Below are 19692 nucleotides of genomic sequence, written 5' to 3'. Positions count from 1 at the left end.
AGTGAACCAGCTGATGCGTTATTCTGCAACGTGACCTGGAACTGATGCAGAGTGCTCTTGTATCTTTGGCTTTCCTCCTTTGTGTGCAGAAACAGGACAACAGAAAAAAAAAAGTAGCTTAAATGCACTTTGAGTTTGAAATGAGTCACTGAAGAAAAGAAAAAAAGAAAATCAGCTGGGGTGTGCTACGCAGTGACATAAATGTCATGATCAGGATTATGGCTTTTATTTTTCCTCCCATACAAACAGACTCTTGTGCAAACACACTGCTCAGGAAAGCAGTCTCATATCTCTGATTGCAAATACAAGAAAGGGTGATTGTGATAATAAAGCACGGTGTTTTTCACACCGAGTGATCCATGGCTATTATTCAGGCAAAATCATCTTCACTGAGCTCCAGTGTGAACACAGCCACAGAGATTTAAAGTGGATTCAGATGGTCCAGCATGAGGGGGATGAATGTGGGGCTGTTTTGTTTGTAGCTCATCAATCTGGGAGTCCAGCCTCTGGGGACAACATCTAATTTTTCAGGGATTCCAGCATCAGCCAAGCTTATTTTGTGCACTGGTCATCACTTATGAATACTGTTAAATTTAAAAAGTTCCCAGATGATAGCTAATGCTCTCCACGGGTACATACAAACAAAGGCTGCTTAAGGTGAGCGAAGTCGAGTGAACTCTGGACTGCTAGCAGCTATAAATAAAAAGTGAAAATGTTCCACTGCCAAAGATCTTGCAGCTCGTCTGCAGATTTACATACAGATATCAGATCTCACTCGTTTGTTTCCTCTGGTGACCGCTGCGGCTGGCGACAAACCTGATGGCTCTCTTCCCTCCAAACAATTATTGTTGCTCTTCAAGAGCCGGTTAGAGTCGGGGCATGAACACTAACAGATGTGCTATGATGTAAAGCAAACAGGCAGTGCGTGCTCACCGCTCAGTGTGAAACTAAGACAGACAAACAAGCTCGAAAAAACCTCTCCTTGTTCTCTGAATCGACACCAGCTTACAGGAAAGCCACCACAGAAAAAAAACATTCTCGCCTTGAAGCACAGATTTTGGTTGGTTTTATTTTTAGCTTTCCAGTCAGATCTGTGAAAATATGATTAAATTAAAATTTGTTAAAAGAAAACTCCAGCAGTATTAGTACCCCCCTAAAAAAAAAATCCCATAAAGCAGCATGCTGCATTTCCCTTTCCCTGCCTGCTTAAGACCATACCTCGCCTACTGCCATACGCTGAGTTTGCTATATGCAAAATGAATGCTTAATTCCCAAATCCACCTTTTTTTAAATCACTCTGTGGGGCCTTCCTGCCACACAGAAGGCCTTAAACAACTGCTTTTACATGAGAAGCAAACTGGACATCGTGTGGAAATCCCTGGGGTGTGCTTGTAAGCAACAGTCATGATATGTAGGGGATCACCAGTATGGCCAGTTTTACTGAAGGGAGAAAAAAAAAGAAAAGAAGAAATCAGCTTGAGCTTTTTGTTTTCACTCGCCGCTCCGTATCATACCTGCTGGTGAAGAGAAAATGCCCTTTTCCCCTCCTTTCTTTCTTTTATTGTTCAACATTACCAGACCACATCGAGAGCAAAAAAAGCTGGATTTACATTCATCCGGTGGTGGAAGGGGAAAAACAAAACAAAACAAGTGACTATAAACAACTGATCTGATCAAATTTAATAAGGCCTGTGCTGCTCCCTCCTGCTGGTCAGGGCGTCACTGCGCAGTCAGCAATGCAGCGGTTAAGACGACACTTTTTTCAAGGGAATTCCGCTTTCCCTTAAATCAATGACGTGATTCACTTAAGCTATGACTTTTAGTCCAGTCTCGACTCTCAATGCATCGTATGGGTCAGCTTCGTAATCTTGTCGCACACCCCCTCCACACACACACACACACCCACACACAACCATTCTCTTCTGTCCGCAAGACTTACGAAATCTTTTAAAAGAAATAAAGGCAACACTTATAGCTTAGGTCCATCTAAAAGTTCCTGAATCTAAAAAAAAACAAACAAAAAAAAGAAGATATATTAGCCCAACAATAAAATTGCAGGTGATTACCCCCCCCCCCCCCCTCCCCCCCTTTTGTCTTGTAGAAGGCACACAAACTACCACAAAAGTATAGTACTAATCTTTAAATGTGCAAAAAAAAGCCCAGTTGACTTTATTTCCTCAGTAAGGGAAAGGAAAAAGAAGAAGAATATTCAGCACGTTTCTTTTTTCCTGCTTTCCTTTCCTGTTTCTGTGGAGGAGAAAGAGAGCAACAGTGCTGAGTTTATAGGTGTCATAGCAGAAATACGCTCTAGAACCAACGCCTCTGCAGTTCCTCTGTTGGCACTGTGTTAGCAGGCTAAAGGGCAAAGGCAGAGTCTGCATGTGCAGCTCTGATGTGCACGTTCTGTGCACTGAGAAAAGGCTTGCACACCAGCGCGAGGAGCTCTGCTTTAATATGCAACGATGACAGGCATCTCTGGTTAGTGTGATGACTGGAACGACTCAGCAGATCCCCCCCAAAAAACACACACGTGCACACACAGGGACATTTAGAAAAAAGGGGGAAAAAAAGCAGCACTTTTCAGTTTCTTCTTTGTCTGTTTTTGTTTGTTTCACCCTCACAGTTTATTTCTCTTTCAGTAACAGTAGCTTTTGTCAAGAAGAATAAGTTATCCAGCATTGGGAGGCACCTCTGGTCCATCACAGACTGCATCGCTCCTCTGATGGTCCTCGGTTACTCGGGCACAGGTGAGGAGCCGGTGGTTGTCGGCGGTGATGGTTTGGGGGCTTGGAGTGCCTGTGGGTTGACGATGACCTGGATCACAAAGTCCTTCTGGATCTTAGTGTCTTGCAGCCGTGTCTTGTCCGTGAGCAGCTTCCCGGAGAAGAACCAGCGCTGGTGAACGGCGTCGATGTCTTCCTGGACTTGCAGTTGCTTCTTCAGCTGGCCTATGGTGTCAACCATGCTGACGCTGAGACGCAAGTCCTTTCCTGTGGACAGCCGCACCTACAGGGGAGCAGAGAGCAGAAGAGTGAGCTAACAATGCTGCATGGAGAGGTTAGCCAAGTTCCAAATGCAAAGAACTCAAAAACTGGTCCGTGGCTTGTTTTGTGTTGGCATTTTACAGTTTTAACCCCGTAAGAAGTCTTAATAAATGTCAAAAGCTGCATGAATGTTAGTACATAAGCTTCTCTAGCATCTGTTTGCACTTATTAGGCACATATGAGGATATGACTCATAACCACAGGAAGTAAATGTTGGATGAAATCTGTTTTTCTGTCCAAAGGTGAAACCAGCTGCTGATAAACTGGCTCAAACAGCTAGCTAACACAAAAACAGAGTAATGTGTAACTACATTAACTTTCCCAGAGCCTGTCAATCTGCAGCAGTTTAACAATTAATCAGGAGAAGCACAGCCACAACATTAATGATGATTTGACCCAGATGTAGTCACACTCTACTAATATTAAGGTTTTCCATATCAGAACATAATAAAAAATTTCCTAGACTTTAGCAGTTCTTGAAACCTAAGACATGCTGCCTTGTTCTTTTTAGAGAGAAGAGACTTTGTTCAGTCTTTGTCTAGTTGTTCTGTCAAGAACTTTAACAGTTCACTTCAGCATGTTAAATGTTAAAGTAGGGCTGTAGAGTCTGAGAAGTGGGGGACTTTTCTGTTACTTCCACTGCTGGGAAGAATGGTGGCTGACATAATTGTTTTCCACATGAGAGTCATCTTTGTCACTGGAAATGGCCTCATAACCCTTCCCACATAGGTGGAAGCAATCGTTGTTTCTCTTAGGGTGTTTTCATATCTGCAGTGCTTGGTCCATTTAAATTGAACTGGTTCGTTTTCCCCCTTGCGGTTCGTTTGTGCAGGTGTGACCACGGTAATCGCACTTGGGTGCGGACAAAAACAACCACACCACTGCGGAGGAGCTGGTCTTGGTGTGGTTCCAAATGAACTCCAGAAAACTTTCTTTACGGTGCAAATGCTGTAGGCTTGAGCTAAAATCTTCCTGGACCCTTGTATGCTTTGTATTCTGGGATGAGGCAAGGTACTATAGATGTACAAAGGTCTGTACAGACAACTAGTTGTGACGTGATTGCAAATTCTTCATGTTCATGTTCAATAGTCGGGAGCACAGCATCTTCTTCTTGTATTTACTTTAGTTGTTCTCACCTCAGACACATCTGGCCAATCAGCAAACTGAACACTCTCACTTGACTTGCAGTGAAACATTTTGGTTCACTTGGAATTAATATAGATTTTTCTGTGTGCAAAAAGAAACCAAAATACAAGCAAAAGCTACAAGTTTACAAAGTCATCAACTGATTTGGAGCAGACTAAATGAACTGTAGGTACGAATAATGCTGTCATTTCTGTCTGGAACTGTGTCGACACACACCTGAATGCTCCAGAATAGCAAACTACTAAAACTTCTGCTTTTATAGAAGTGCTCACACTTGCTGACCAGCAAACAAATCTATTCAAATTACTAGCACCTGGCTGCTATCTACCCCCTTAATTGTTGTGGAAGCAGTAAGGGTGTACTCAGCATTTCACACACTGTTTCTGCATTTTTTTTTATTGCATGATTAATGGCAGTATAAAAAGTCAATTCTATCAGTTTTTATGACTTGCTCGAGGACTACACCACTTTTTAGCATGTTCTGATATGCAAAACCTTGGAACTGTAGTTTTGGCATGACTGTATGGAGATTTACATATTTAGTTTTTTATGCAAACTTTAAGGAAAACCCCAAAACAAAGACTGAGGCAACCATTGCCTCTTGAGTTACTAATACACCCAACTGAATATTCGTCTAAACTTAATCAGTTACTCTGAATTAATATTAGACCAGTACATCTATTTGATTACATTGAGTACAGTGTTTACAGTGTGGATTAATATGCAGATGACACCATTTAGTCCTAATCAGTTGGTAACGTGACCCGTGTCTTACAGGAGATGTACTAGTCGTGGTACCTTGAGCTGGAATTCCTTCTTGGATGCTGCTGGGGGTTCAGGGCTGTCACTGGGGTCTTCGTCACTACGCTCTGAGATGAGGTTGATGGGTGGTGCCAGGCAGTAGACGGGCAGCTGGTAGCGGTTCCCAAGTTCATCGTAACACTCTGTCAGGGTACCTGAGAAGAGGATGCCACAGAAAAACAGGTCACATTGTAAGTTAAGTCTGGTTTAAGCAGCCTATGTGAGAGTGAGGTGAGAACTGTACTGTATAAGTATACTGTGTGTGTTCTGTCCTCACCGTGTGGCAGTGTGATGCTGGCTCCATCCACTATAGCCTGAGCTAATTCATGGTCGTTACACTCCAAGGCCACAGCGGCTGCTTTCAGAGCATCCCAGATTTCCTTGCGGCCCTCGAAGGCCGGCGCCGTGTCCCAAAACTCATCCCGCTTGCTCCGTAGCTGGCCCTCCGTCATCGGGTAGTCACTCTTCCATTTGGGACGATCTTTTTTCAGAGGCTCGTTACGCCCTGTAAAGGTAGAGGAGTGTATTAATTTAATGCTGAAGTTTCACACTCATAATGCGCAACAAATAAAACAAACACCCCACTAAATTCTAAGGTCAGAGGCAGAATTCTGAAAACATCTAATTTAAGGTAACATTTGAACACAGCATGAGGTCCTCTCATTACAAAACAAGTGTTGATTAATTCACCCACATGTACAATTTATTTCCCTTCTTACTATTGTAAAAATGGAGGAAGAAACAACAGGAATCCAAACACGACAGTCAGTGGAAGTCGTTTTCACAATCCTCATTATCATGTGTGAATGCCGAATGCAGAGAGCAGGCAGCTTGGCTAATGAGGAAAGCCCAGCCTTAACTCTGTTCTTTCATCTCCTCACTGTAATAAACAGAACTGCCAGACAGAAACTCAAGCTGTCATCAGAGAAAGATCGTCCTACCCCACCCTAACATGTCTTCTCAATCTAAAATTAGGAGGTCATTCAGAGTTTGCTGTATCCATGAAGCGTATGCTTACTCTATATCTGTCTATGTAACCTTACCTTCATGTTTCCCACTATTCACTATTAATACAGAGCACACCTAGGCCAGGAGGACACTGAATGATCTGGAGGGAAAGCATAAGGACAACAGGCTAGGATCAGCCACCCATCATTGAAACTTCCAGTGATTTTCCACACCTGTTTGTATCATAGCCAGCATAAAATTCCTCTGACTGAAGCTACGGATGTCCAGAAATAAAATACATGAAGCTATAAATCAACGTAAAAGCTTGACAATAAAACTGAGTACTAAACTTGCCTATAGTTGCTAATGCCTGCGTCACAGCTGCCACACATTGAAGAGTGGACTGATGGAAAATACAGCATACAAAAGGGACACCTCGCATGCAGAGTTGCCTTTCTTCCAGACTAATTATCTATAGTGCAGGAGGCTCAGGACAAGTAATCCTGGTGTAGGATTAGCATTTAAAGGCGAGTGAATCCCAAGTAAAGAAAAGCAGGTTCCTCACTACCACTGAGCAAAAATTTAAAAAAAAAAGGCCTGTGGTGTCCATGAGAGCCAAAAACATTTGAATTGATATCCAATGCAGATTAATTGCTGTGTCCCAAATGTTATGTAGCCATCTGCCATCAGATGGAGGATCATTGTTGAGAAACAGCATGAATGCACCAATCTTGGGACTGATCTTATTATTAACACAAATATTGTTAGTCCTTTTAAAAGGTATAAGCACGAAATCGTGGATACAAGCGGCGAAAATGGACTTTCACCCAGGGGTGCATGGTTTTTCCCTGAGAAGTACAGCCATTCAGGATGGGCTCAGAGCCGCTGCTACTCCACATCGAAAGTAAAGGCGGGCAGTTTCTGGGTGAGGTTTCTGGGTGACCGGGCATGTCTTGCTGAGAGGAGGCACCAGATATGCTGGAGAGATTATATCTATCGGATGGCCTAGGAATGGTACAACGTTCCCCAGATTAAGCGGATCAGGTTGCAGGCGAGAGCAAGGTCTGGGCTTCTCTGCATAGGCTGCTGCCCCTGCGCCCCGACTCCAGATAAACAGAAAAAAAAATTGCTATCGTTCTATCGTTTTGTCATTTTAGATTTAAACTTTTATTGAAGTGGTTGGCATGAATATGGAACAGCGTGCATCATTCATAACACACAGCACAATGTGCCACACTTTTCAGTCACAGTTTATTTGTTTTTCTGATGATAATTTGTCACATTTTCAACAGGTGAAGAAGTGTTTTTCTGGAGAACATGAAATGCTCATAATGCTCATAACCAAGGTGCTGCACAGTTAAGCAACATGATTGATTAAGGAATGTGTTAAATGCTTAAAATGCCTTTGTGTAGAGAGTTTTTGACAAATTTAACTTGTTTCTTCATTTTAGAATAGTTAGTTGACTAAATGAAGGGGAAAAGTACGCTAAGAAATTATTCACTAGGAACATTCCTAGTTTTAGCTTTATTTTCATAACTTTTATAGCATTACTGATGAAAACCTACATGGCAATATATACTACACCAGGTAAATAAGTAATTCATACAGAATGAAATGGCAGAAAAGTCGATTTTTTTCACTACCTACAACACATATGTTTTTGTTTTTGCTTTTTTTAAAAATGTATTTATGGGTCCTGGTTAAAAAATGTTATATTATTACAGAGTAACAACCATTTTTTTCTGTAATTTTACACACCTAATATGTACAACCTGGTTCCACAGAGTCATGGTGACAGATTTCTTTAACTTACAATTTCAAAAGTAAGTTTTTCTACATGATGAAGAAAGGTTGTAGTACTTCTTTCCTTAATATGAAGATATCTGAGGAATTCGATGTATGGTTAAACTTCTGTATAAGATAAGATAAGATAAGATAACCTTTATTAGTCCCACACGTGGGAAATTTGTTTTGTCACAGCAGGAAGTGGACAGTGCAAAAGTTATGAGGCAAAAATTAGAATACAATAAGAATAAATACAGTACACAACTGTACAGAATAGAATAAAATAAAATACTATATACAGTAGAATAAAATAAAATAAATATACAATAAGATAAAAATAGAATACAAATACAAATACTATATACAACTGAGTAAAAATACAACGATGACAGAAAGGATTATTGCACTTAGTATTATACTATTTTTACTATTATATTATTTACTGACAGAAAGGACTATGACTGGTCTGATTAGGCTGTATGTGGCCCATGATGTGAAGATGTGTTTGACATTCGTGAGCTATAGACATATTGCAGTTATGTCAACGTGGACGTACACAGTGTACAGGACACCCAAGTGGGCTCAACCTTGTAGTCAGTTATCTTATCACCACGCTACATCATTCAGCTTTCTGCAGTTAAAGACACGGCCCGCCTCTGTAGTTTAAAAGTGTTTTTAAAGCATCTGTAATGGTACTTAAAAAAACCCCCAAAAAAACACCACATGTATTATTACTACAATAGTGCCGCCACTGTCTTTATATGCTCTGTTTACAGATCACTCAGCTCAGAAAAGCTACCGACAGGTCCACCTGCTCCTATTTTGTAGCACATAGCCCTTAACATGGAACATGCTGGCTCTTAGAAGCTTATTGCATCAGTATCATCAGTAATAAACACTGCATACATTAAAGGCACTATGAGATTCCAAACTCTCATGAGCTCATTGAAAACTCCATTGTGCAACATGGCTCTATAAAACTTGGGTACACCATAAAGACCTCCTCATTTCTAAGATGAAACACATGCTGTAAATCCTCAACTATCTGTTTCCATTCTGCCGAGGCAACGTGACGTAACACTTGCAAAACGCGTCATACAAAAGAGGCTTGTGTTACAACAACAACAACAACAACTACTTAAATGTCTTCTTTTCAAGTTTTGCCTACAGCTATTGCAAACTGTTTTTTTCCTCCCCACAGTCTGTGTCACTTTATTCTGCATTCATATCTATTGGTTAGTACAGGGCTGCTCTAAAGTCTTGAGCCAGCCCTTATTTCTTTATATTTTGCTTCCAAGAAACCAGACTTGTAATTTTTAATGGGATCTTGAGCAATAGTTCTCCCGGCTTTCTGAAGGTCTTGCAAAGGTTTTCTTTGGACCCTACTCCTTTTCTGTTTGCTTGTTAAGCCATTTAACAACGACCTATAAATCATTCAAGCATCAAAAAGGCTTCTAACTCAAGGAATGAACCAGTTTTGTGCCTAACAGGCAACTTAGAAAAGAGCCAATTGTGAATGGCTTCTTTAGGCACTTTGTTACTAGCAGCCTGTCACCAAAGCACGAAATACCCATTTCTTTTGCTGAATCTATGAACAATGCCAAAGATTACACATTTTGACAGGCACAGCATTGTAATGTTGTCCTAAAAGTTAATTCCTAAAGAGGAAAGCCGACAGGTGGAAGACCAAAGATAAATGGAGTGGCCTTGAATATCATCTACAACAAATTAAGTGTCTAAAAGTCATGTTCTTAAGAATAATAGCAGACAATCCAGCAAAGACTTGGCAAAGGTCTTTGCTGGATGAATCCAGATATGAGATTTTTGGCAAAGTGTTATCAGTAAGTACAGATGAGGTCAGGAGTGGTGCAAAGGGCAATGTCTACAGCAGGGGTAGGCAACTCCAGGCTTCAAGGGCCGGTGTCCTGCAGGTTTTAGATGTGTCCTTGATCCAACACAGCTGATTTAAATGGCTAAATTACCTCCTCAACATGTCTTGAAGTTTTCCAGAAGCCTTGTAATGAACTAATCATTTGATTCAGGTGTGTTGACCCAGGGTGAGATCTAAAACCTGCAGGACACCGGCCCTCGAGGCCTGGAGATGCCTACCCCTGGTCTAAAGCAGTCTACTGACCCTTAGGCTACGTTCACACTGCAGGTCTTAATGCTCAATTCCGATTTTTTGATCAAATCCGATTTTTTTGTCTGCTCGTTCACACTACAAATAAAATGCGACAGCAAACGCTCTCTAGTGTGAACGCTCAAAGCGGCCCGCATGCGCAAAAGAAGATGTCACACACAACGCGCTCTGTTTAGACCCAGAGCAACAGTATTGTTTGACTGATGGCCCTTAATATAAAGACTTCGGACTTTACGTTTCCCAATTTTTGCTTTAAGTTATTTTGTTATTTACATAATAATGTAAATAACCTAATAATGATCCTTATTGCCGTTTAAGAGAGGAGCGGTGCTTCAAAGGATAGCTGTAGATTTCTGTCAGAATCTGCAGATTATACAGTACAAATAAAATGTTTACGTTGTCTTCCCAACAGTTTCACTGACATCCACACTGGATGGCCAGGAAGCGTTCGCGATGTCTTCTCGGGCGCTTCTCTGGCGCTGATAATTGGCTTCAGTCTTGTGTCGGTGACGTAAAAGGCGGATTTAATGCGACTTGACCGTTCAAACAGCAGTCGCTTTCTAAAACATCGGATATGTATCGGATTCAGTACCACATACGAAAGTGACCCAGATCGGATTTGAAAATATCGGATTTGCGCCGTTCACACTGTCATAGCATGATCGGATATGGGTCGCATAGGGTCAAAAAATCGGATTTGATGCGCTTTCGCCTGCAGTGTGAACGTAGCCTAAGTCAGTGATGTTGGAGATCTTCTCAAAACTAACGGAATTATGAACACAGGAAAGTACCATTAGGGTATAATCTGCCAAGCAGTGCCATCTCTTTCCAAATGGTACTGCATGGTATTGATTCACAGTTGGCATTTTTCAGCATGACAATGATCTCAAAAACACTATAAATGCAGTAAAAGCATACCTGGGTAGGAAATATGTACGTGTAACACTATCGGTCACAGACTATCCTTCACAAAGCCCGGACCTCAACGTTATGTGAGCAGTGTAGTGCACATATAAAGTCATTAAGCTTTTTTATTTTGGTCAAATAAGGTAACAGAGACTTTGGCCTCATACTGGTTAATCCTCTTCATCTTCCACTGAGATGCTCAGGAGTTTAAAGTTTGAATATTAACAAAATTCATCAGAAGAGGGGATGGGTTGATACACGCAGGCAAACAGCAGTGCTGCAGTACACTCCTATGAATCAGTGTCACTGTGTCTGTACTTATAAGCAGTGAGCTAAACTGTATAGAAAAAGAATAGGGAGTGTGACCGCGTGCAAAAATGTTCACATTATAGGAGAATACTGCTGAAACTGCAGTACGGTGAGAGAGCGCGAGTGACAGAAATAAAATTTATGGGGATAAGTGTGTGTGTCTTAAAAAAAACTCGGTGAAATGCCTCATAAAACAGAAAACAGCAACAAGGCTTCCTTGTGCTGCAAAAACAGCACACCCGACAACTACAGGTGGCTGATGAAGATTACCTAACGCTAGGAACAAATGCTTTACTTTACCAAGATGTTGCTTTGAACCTGCAAAGACATTTAACAGCTGCACACATTCCCTTGAAATAAGGCAAACTATCAGGGGGGAAGGTGTGGTTGTCCACGTTCTTCCTTTAAAGAGCAACAAAGATAACGCCGCTGCCAGATGACACTGACCGAATTGCCACTGACCAAATCAATATGAGGACGTACTGGCGCACACTCACTCACGTGCTGTAACTGCTTATCTTATCACCACTTTTGTTTCCTTCACCTTTCTGCAGCTAAAGATACAGTCAGCCTCTAAAAGCTACTTTCGGCTGCTCCCACAGCCACAGGGGGTCGTCACAGCGGGTTGCTCTGCGTGTTGGATTTGACAGGTTTTTATGCTGGATGCCCTTCATGACACAACTCCAAAGGGATTCAGGTCTCCTCCCAGGATGGATCTGGGGGATCTTTTCCTTGTCAAACCAATGTTTACACTACACTAAAGATACAATGAGTCTCTGTAATCTGAAAATGATCCCTGAAGAAACTATAATATTTTACAGAATATTTTCAGCAAACTCTGAGCAAAAGTAATTAATCTTAATATTAAGACTGGGTAATTATTTTTGTTTTTCCAATTATAATTCGGGCATTCAGCAAACATAAAAACAAGATAATCATAAATGCAATAAAAATCAAGCCCAAGCATGTACTGTAAACTGTAAGGCCAGAAGTACTGGGACACCCACATGTAACACAAACTGCTCAGCTGTGCCATACCTTGTAGTTCCCGGTGTACAGTTTTTGTGCTGATGTTAAAACCAGAGAAGGACCCCACTCATTAACTTTAGCTGGCTGAGCAGCTGTCTTTCCACTTTGCAAAAAGATGTGACTGATTATATACGTTGTGACAAAGCCTGCATTCAAAGATTAAGAGGTGTGGCCCATTACTTTTGTCCATGTGTATGTTTATGTGGTTTATGCTGGATTGATCACTCTAATAGCGGTCACCCTTTAAATGGGAATGTGCTTGAGACAGCTGTGAAACGGGTTTGGTTCAACCAGAGCGATGATGTGTTGATGTAGCAGTAACCCTGCTCGGTACGAGACGAGCCAATAAAGTGAAAATATGACTTGAACGCCTCCAGGTCAGAATCCAGCCTAGACGTGACAATACAACAGCCCAGCTGATTTCTGGTTAGTCTGAGACAGCTGGATACAGACAGTGCTGAGAGCCACTCATGGGAAGGCTGGTTTGAGGTTTGATCTATATTTGCTTTTTACTGAAATTGTAAACCACTGTTACAGAGATGCTTAAAAAAACAAAAACACAACAACACTTGTAAATTATAGACATTGTCAACTAAAACAATGTGTTTCTCCTTAATCAAGCTGTTTTCTAAAGCAAATACATTCAAAATAGATAGACCACCTTGGAACGGGCAGGTTTCACTTTCATTTACAGTTCAGCTTACTTTCCAGTGAATTGTTTTGTTGATTCTTGAGATCCTAATCATTGAGAACTTTGACATTATCATGGTTAATCAGTCTACCGTTATTATTAGGTGATTTACAAAACTAGCAAGCGAACCTTGTGCATATATATTCAGCAGGTTTTGTATACTCTTATAGCCTGATTGATATTTGACTTTTTAAAAATCAATATTTAAAATAAACTGGAAATTGTGCATTTCTAATCACCTTTCAGTTACATCCATGCTGCTTCTAAATGCGTTACTATCTTATAACGGGTTTCTGCAGATGTTTATTTAAAGTCCAAACATGTTCTTCCATTATTTTTCTCAGCATCACAATGCAAACGAGACTCCTTTTTGTTCCTTTAAGCGTGTGGTAGGCAGACCTAACACGAACATAGTAACACAAATTAGTGAGCTCTTATCCAAACAAAATTGGAACAAACGAAAAAATTGAGATCCCATATGAGCTATCCAATTCTTCCTCTTATCAAATGGGGTTTCTTTATGAGCATGTATGTAACAGAGTTACAGTCAGTATCAGTCTCAGTCACTGATACAGCGGGGCATGATGTGACTTGTTCTTGATCGAAGCCTTGTCTAGCAAAGGGAGCGTGTTGAGTCTAATCAAGTTGGGAAATCAACATGAGCCACTGCCAGAAAGCCTGGGTATCTTGGCTCTGACAGCTTTAACTTTAAATAGCTACTCTGGCACACGACAAAGAAACTTACCTTGAAGGTCATATTGGCATCAAAAATCTATGTTAGAGTCTAATTTTAGGATGCAACTCCATAAGCAGGGGTCAGAAAGTCTATTCAAACAACGCCCTTTTTTATATGGCGAAAGTTGGACTCCATCTTCAAAACCTCCCATCTTTCTGATGCAAACTGGAGACAATTCCCACTGGAAAAAGGCGGACTGAAAAACTTTCCAGCAGTAACAAATCAAGGGGACAGAACCTGCATCCAAATGAATAACAGACATTTAGTTTCCTGAGCAGCCACTCTAAGGCAAACACTGAGCTCAAGTGTGCTTGCACTGTAGTCACACAACCGTGCATGCTTTTAAAGCAATATGACAGAAATATGAAAAAGCTGGAAAGTCTTTTCCCATCCCAAAATGTTTACGTGACCCCCATTCATGAACCTGCCAGGCTGTAAAGCCCTAATCTCCCAATAATGACTGTATCATAACAAGGTCACACAAAATATAATCACCATTGTTTTCTGCAAAAGTAGAAGTTCCCAGTGTCTAATAATTCAGCTGCACTGCGCCTGTGTGTTGATGGTTAACTTTAGTTTGATTAACAAAGTAGCAGTTTATTATTATGTTAACTTCCAGGAAAGACCGTAACCAACAGACATAAACTGATGTGAAAAGAGAGCAACTTCTGGAATTAATGTAACGTAGCTGGCTGTTACAGTAACCACAACACAGAGCTTACGCCCTAGATTTTAATATACGAAAATCACCCAACGAGCTTACTGTCATCAACTTTGGTACAGATGTTATCTGAATATACAGCTTCACCAGTCTGAACTGATAAGATGAAAAACTACCTCGTCAAAGCTAAAGAATCAAGCCCTTTTTTACTGATACAGAAGAGGCACACATCAAAGTCAGACAGCTACAGCAGAATCCAGTTTCCTGATGTGTGTGAGGAATCGTGAATGGAGATTTCGTGCACCTGCCCTCTCGTGGCTGCTGTTAAACAGAGGTATCGACCTCTGTTTAACAGCAGCCACGACACAAAAAAGGGATGCGAATCACAAGTGGTGGCCAGAAATGCACTCTCAGATAAATCTGAACCTGCTATTGTTATAGCAACACAAAACTATCAACGCCGAAATATTTCTCTTTTTTGGCATCACTGATCATCAACGGACAGAGACACTGTTGACTTTAAGTTTCCAGCTCTTATATTTCAAAGAAACCTCTCCGCATATTAATACAACATCCACACAATGTTGCCTTACCTCCTCGTCCACCGTTCCTGGAGGAGCCCCGACTCTGCGAGTCTTCCCAGCCTTCCAAGTATCTGCCCATACATCCCCCCATGGCTAACGGGCTCCAGATCGCTTTTACGGGTCTCACTGGCTAAACAGGGGCCCCATTGCGGACGAGAACGATGTACTAGGTCCGATGAGGAGGATGGTTTTCACGCACAGGGACGCAAGCCTGATATGTCATTCGTAACCGCACTGAGGGCGGCAGTTAATATTTAAATCACGTTTTGCAGGTCTATACGTTTGAGATTAGGGCTTAAAGTGCCCTCTTTGTAAATAACTTCTGCCTGCGTGTTGACACGCGCACGCAGAGTTCACGGCTCGTGGCCCGCACCAATGTTTCAAGAGTTTGAGCAATCCCCAGCATCTGCCACCAGCTCGTTGTTAGCTTCAGGATATATACAGTATGTTTCTACTGTTTAACGTAGCTGGGCTGACTTGTAAGTGTTGCTATTAACCCGTCCAGACACAGCGCACCTTTCTCGCTAACAGGCTAACAGGGCCAACACGCTAGCTACCACGGCGTAAGTAAACACAAACTTCCGCGCGCACGATATCATTTCCCCGCATCTTCCGTCTCTGACAAACGCAGCGGGTCATTACAGTCTCCCTCTGTCCGCCGTACGAAGGAGTACTTCAGTTCTTTGACGAGCTCGGTACAGTGTTTTCTTTAAATAGCCCCCCTAAAAAATTCTCCCTACTTCGCTGGTGAAAGGTGACCAGCGGCAGTCTGCTAGCGCCGCCGAACTTTTTTCTTTACGCTTGCGCAAAAGCATCCAGCCAGGTGTTGGTTTCTATTGCGTCGGGACTTGACGCAATTATGAACGGAGGAGTCCGCAAATTAATTTGTACAGCGGAGTTATCATATAACAGATACACGTTCTTCTAATGTCAATACTCTTACTTGAAATCATACTGGTAGTAATTAATTGGAACCTCTTGAAAAGCAAAACTTTAGTGGAAGGGAGAGGACGTACTAGTTCTAGTATTTGTAATGCATTGTTCGGACAGTACTTGAATGCAGCATTAAAGGAAAAATAATATTGAAGATTTTCTTCCACCATTTCTATAAATATGAAAAACGTGTGGAAATAATATTATACTGGTTTTAACGGTTTTATTTTTATCAGATATAATCTAAAACCCATCGCTTTTCGCGATTCACCTAAAGTTTTCGCGCATGCGTAGTGCCAGTGAAGTAGTTACAGGGACACGATGGCTGCGGACAGTACCTTGGCGCTGTCTCTGGTGGAGGAATTTGTGTCTGGACTGCAGGACAGCAAGGCCAAAGATGCAGCAAAAGGTAAAAGGCTTTCGTCGCGGTTTGCCGGTGACATTTTTCATAAGAGTAACACCGGAGAGGCTGTAGAGCTGCTCTCCGAGGATGCGCAGCGAGACGTGATGGTTAACTAGCTAACTTAGCGCCACAACATCCTGTGTAGTGTTATAACCGCAAGATAAAGAGTAAGCATTCGCCGTGAAAATATATTTGCTCATTTTGTCGATGTAAATGCACACTCTGAATGTATACATCGAGTTTGAACACATTGCCACTTCACAAGGACTCTTAATTTGATGCTAGTCCGTAGTGGTTAAAGCACATGCTGGTTGCTAGCTGCTGAGTTTGTGTAAGGTAGCCTGTCAATGAACCCTGTGGCCTTACCTTTGAATTATAACCTGGTACAACTACTAGAGTTAAGAGCATGCGTGTTCTTGCATTGCTGTAGCTCATCACTTTGATTGATTGATTGATTGATTGAATCTTTATTTTGAACATGTTGAAAAAGTATAAAAAAAAAATAGAATTAAAAGAGACAAATGAACAAAGCAAACAAAAGGAAAACGAGCAACCACACTTCACTAAACTTATTTGTTTGTTTGTTTGTTTTGTTCAGGTGTCAAAGATGGGAAGTTTACAGTTCTGCAGCTGGTGGAAGCACTGGGGTAAGCTGTGTTCATCGTCATGTCAGGGGAAAATATCAGCCCGAACCAGCCAGAGTTTGCAATTATATTCCTATCTAATATCAACTTCCATCTTCATTACCTTTCCTGTTAAAGGTCCAGTCTGACCAGTTCTCAGCCTCACACTCGAGCCCGAGGAGTCCTTCTGCTCTCTGAGGTTTTGCAGGAGTGCTATAGAGAGCTTACAGAGAGAGAAGGTACACCTTTCTCCTTCCATATACTGTGCCAGCATTGCACAGCTTCTTGCAAAGTGACAAATCAAAAATGCACTCAAATAACTACATTTTATATTCATATATGTCTTACGATGACGCTTATTCATGTCAAGGGGCGATCAGCACTCAGCATTTCTTCCTGTTCTTCTCCACAGTGGAAGTGCTTATTGCCTTCTATGAAAACCGTCTGAAGGATCATTATGTCGTCACACCTCCCGTCTTAAAGGGGCTAAAGGAGCTGGTTAGTCGTTCTTTGATAACATTTAGTTTCTGCTCAAATCTGCAAGTTCATTTCAGGCTGAGGGACTTTTTTTGAGAAGTTCCAGATGTGAAGGTTGTGGTTGTGGATTTCCTCTTACTGTTTTGTTAATGTACACCCCCCCCCCCCCCAATTCAGACAAAGTGTACAAACCTGCCTCCTGGCTCAGCTGTGTCCATGTTGAGGTCAGTGTTCCAGGACATCCACGTACAGGTGAGACTGTCATATTGTTGTACATTTAAAGTGTTATTCTGAGGAATAATGACAGTGCTGGGTTGATTTTTACCTACATAATGTCATAGTTTTAATACTTAGTTGTGAGCTTTGTTGTCTTTGTGTTCTTTAAAATGGGAATTGAAGAGAACATGGATTTTACAAAGACCGCATGGTGTATTTTACTTAACCAAAATTATTGCCAAGATCAAGTTGTTGCTTAGAAATAACTCACCTAACATCTATAACTAATCTAGGTCACTGTACTTGGAGGGTTATGCTAATGTTAAAAATTACATTTAAGCAATTTGCAGTGCACGAGTTTGCACCATTAATCAAAGAATTTATTATGATTAACCAAACAATTCACGTTTTATATTCCACATATGATGTCAACAGTTCCACTGTCTGAGTTGTTTTTTCTGACGTTAGTGGACATTTTGTGACTTTTCCTAGTTTTGCGGTGTTTGTTTTTTCCGAAAGTAATGCATTTAAAACCTAATGTAGCACACTGTCGGAAACATCGTGCCACACTTGTTAGATGTTCTTGTTTCCTCTCTGTTATTGTTTTTGCTGGTAAAACTGACTCATCTAAAACCGTTCCTACTAATAACAAATGTATTTATTTCCCCTGCAGTCTCTGATGCTGTCAGAGAGAGCATGTGTTTACAGCATGCTTATCAACATCATGGAGACCAGAGAGGCAGGTAAGAGATTATGGTTTGATTCACAAAACCTCAGTTAACAGAGACAGAAAGCTCTGTGGAAGGAAGCAGGTCATGTTGAAATAACCGGTGATTTAAGAATTGAGCATGAGTTTTAAAAGTCGGACAATCTCACAGCAGTAATGGAAGGCGCTGACACGCTGTCCTCTGTTTGGCTAATATTTTAGGATAACAGCCATATGTAAAAAATGAAAATGGAGGGCTGACAGTGGAATAGTTGTGTTTAGCTACCAGCTGTTAAAATGGAAACGCTTACAGGAGGGATGGTACTGTGACCTGGGCTTTGTTCCAGAAAGCAGATTTAACAAACTTTAAATGTAAGCTCTGATTGTTTGGTTCCAGACCATGTTCACCGTGGCAACGGGCAAGACCCTCCTGTTTAATTCTGTGGATCATGTTTGATTGCGTTGTTTGTATTAACAACAGAAGAGGGGAAAATATGATTTTTATATATATAAGTAGCAGAGATGTTTACTCATTTACACAGAATCATTTCATTATTATATATAAAAAACAGCTGTGATCTAAATAGATTTTAAATGAGTTGTAAATCTTCGTTATTCAGCTGTGACCTGACAGGTACAGCATGCAGGTTACAGCAACTGTAGATAAAACAGTTTAATTACAAACTGGTGATATTAATCCGATCCAGTAAGGCTGATTGTAGGTGATTTGTGGGGTTTAATGACTCTGTTTTAAACTATATTAAGAGCACTGTCAGAGTCTTAAAAATCATTACACTCTTCTTCATCTCCAATATGATGATAATCAACATGACTAATCACAACATTCTAATCATGATTCAGACCGAGTCATCAAAGACTGATTTATCAAAGTAAACATGAATGAATCTTGCTGGGATCTCTGGCTCTGATATGAGCTTTGATATCTGCCCTCTGACTTAGGGAAGCAGTCAGTGTGTGTGTGTGTGTGTGTGTGTGTGTGTGTGTGTGTGTGTGTGTGTGTGTGTGTAGGTTAAATAAGAGGAAGTGAATGATTGAGAAGAAGATGCAATCATTAGAAAACTGACAAATCCCCTTAGTACCAATGTTTTTTTTTTAGCTGCTGTTACTTGTTTCTTCCATTTTAATATTTTAACTTCACATAAGAAAATTAATCTTGTGGGGTTTTTTGCTCTTCATGCCAAAATAATAATCATCCCCACCTGGAGATGGTAGTAAGCTTCACCGATACACCCTCACCAGCTTTCCTAGTTTTGAGGAAGAGACGGTTGGTTGTATAGTTCCTTTATCGTGGCACTCTCACGCAAGCCATTGTTAGTCATTGTGTGAACCAGTGTTTGTCTGTTGTGTTGCAAAACTTTTTTTTCCCCACATGATGTGTCCCTGCTTCGTTTCCCCACAGAACTTAAGGGTTTGGGTGCCGACTTTGTCTTCGGTTTTGTGCAGTCCATGGACGGGGAGCGAGATCCTCGCAACCTCTTGTTGGCCTTTCAGATTGCCAAAAACCTTATTCACAGAGGCTATGAGCTCGGTGA

General features: G+C 41.2%; 2 protein-coding genes and 1 long non-coding RNA gene across 4 annotated transcripts in view; 2 read left to right on the top strand and 1 right to left on the bottom strand.

Annotated features, from left to right (window-relative positions):
• The first annotated feature begins 2402 nt into the window (after positions 1–2402).
• Positions 2403–6441, top strand: LOC147322940 (uncharacterized). The gene is made up of 3 exons (XR_015130692.1): positions 2403–3057; positions 4968–5182; positions 6068–6441. It is a non-coding gene; the product is annotated as an uncharacterized LOC147322940 (long non-coding RNA).
• ubtd1b (ubiquitin domain containing 1b) lies at positions 2544–15572 on the bottom strand. Of its 2 annotated transcripts, none has more exons than XM_086302970.1 (4): positions 14791–15572; positions 5269–5496; positions 4989–5146; positions 2544–3006 (listed from the first exon to the last, which is right to left on the bottom strand). In XM_086302970.1, exons 1-4 carry the CDS (start codon positions 14870–14872, stop codon positions 2734–2736), a joined length of 741 nt encoding a protein of 246 aa, XP_086159096.1. In that variant the 5' UTR covers positions 14873–15572; the 3' UTR covers positions 2544–2733. The 2 variants fall into 2 exon arrangements, with proteins under 2 accessions (XP_086159096.1, XP_086159097.1); XM_086302971.1 differs by lacking the exon at positions 14791–15572 and adding an exon at positions 6035–6091.
• Positions 15087–19692, top strand: part of mms19 (MMS19 homolog, cytosolic iron-sulfur assembly component) — a 19976-nt gene continuing 15370 nt past the window's right edge. The window contains exons 1-7 of the mRNA XM_086302961.1: positions 15087–16123; positions 16716–16764; positions 16879–16979; positions 17153–17238; positions 17395–17469; positions 18107–18176; positions 19560–19688. Coding sequence (XP_086159087.1) covers positions 16036–16123; positions 16716–16764; positions 16879–16979; positions 17153–17238; positions 17395–17469; positions 18107–18176; positions 19560–19688 — 598 coding nt within the window. The 5' untranslated portion in view covers positions 15087–16035. The remainder of the gene's footprint in view (positions 16124–16715; positions 16765–16878; positions 16980–17152; positions 17239–17394; positions 17470–18106; positions 18177–19559; positions 19689–19692) is intronic.

The sequence above is a fragment of the Aulonocara sp. 'chitande type north' Nkhata Bay genome, linkage group LG8 (assembly GCF_057382095.1).
Source record: "Aulonocara sp. 'chitande type north' Nkhata Bay isolate Kocher_YH1m ecotype deep benthic linkage group LG8, A_spYH_male_GT1.1, whole genome shotgun sequence".
Taxonomy (NCBI): Eukaryota; Metazoa; Chordata; class Actinopteri; order Cichliformes; family Cichlidae; genus Aulonocara; species Aulonocara sp. 'chitande type north' Nkhata Bay.
The sequence above is the reverse complement of the archived record's forward strand: the minus strand, read 5'-3'. Positions and strand labels throughout refer to the sequence as shown.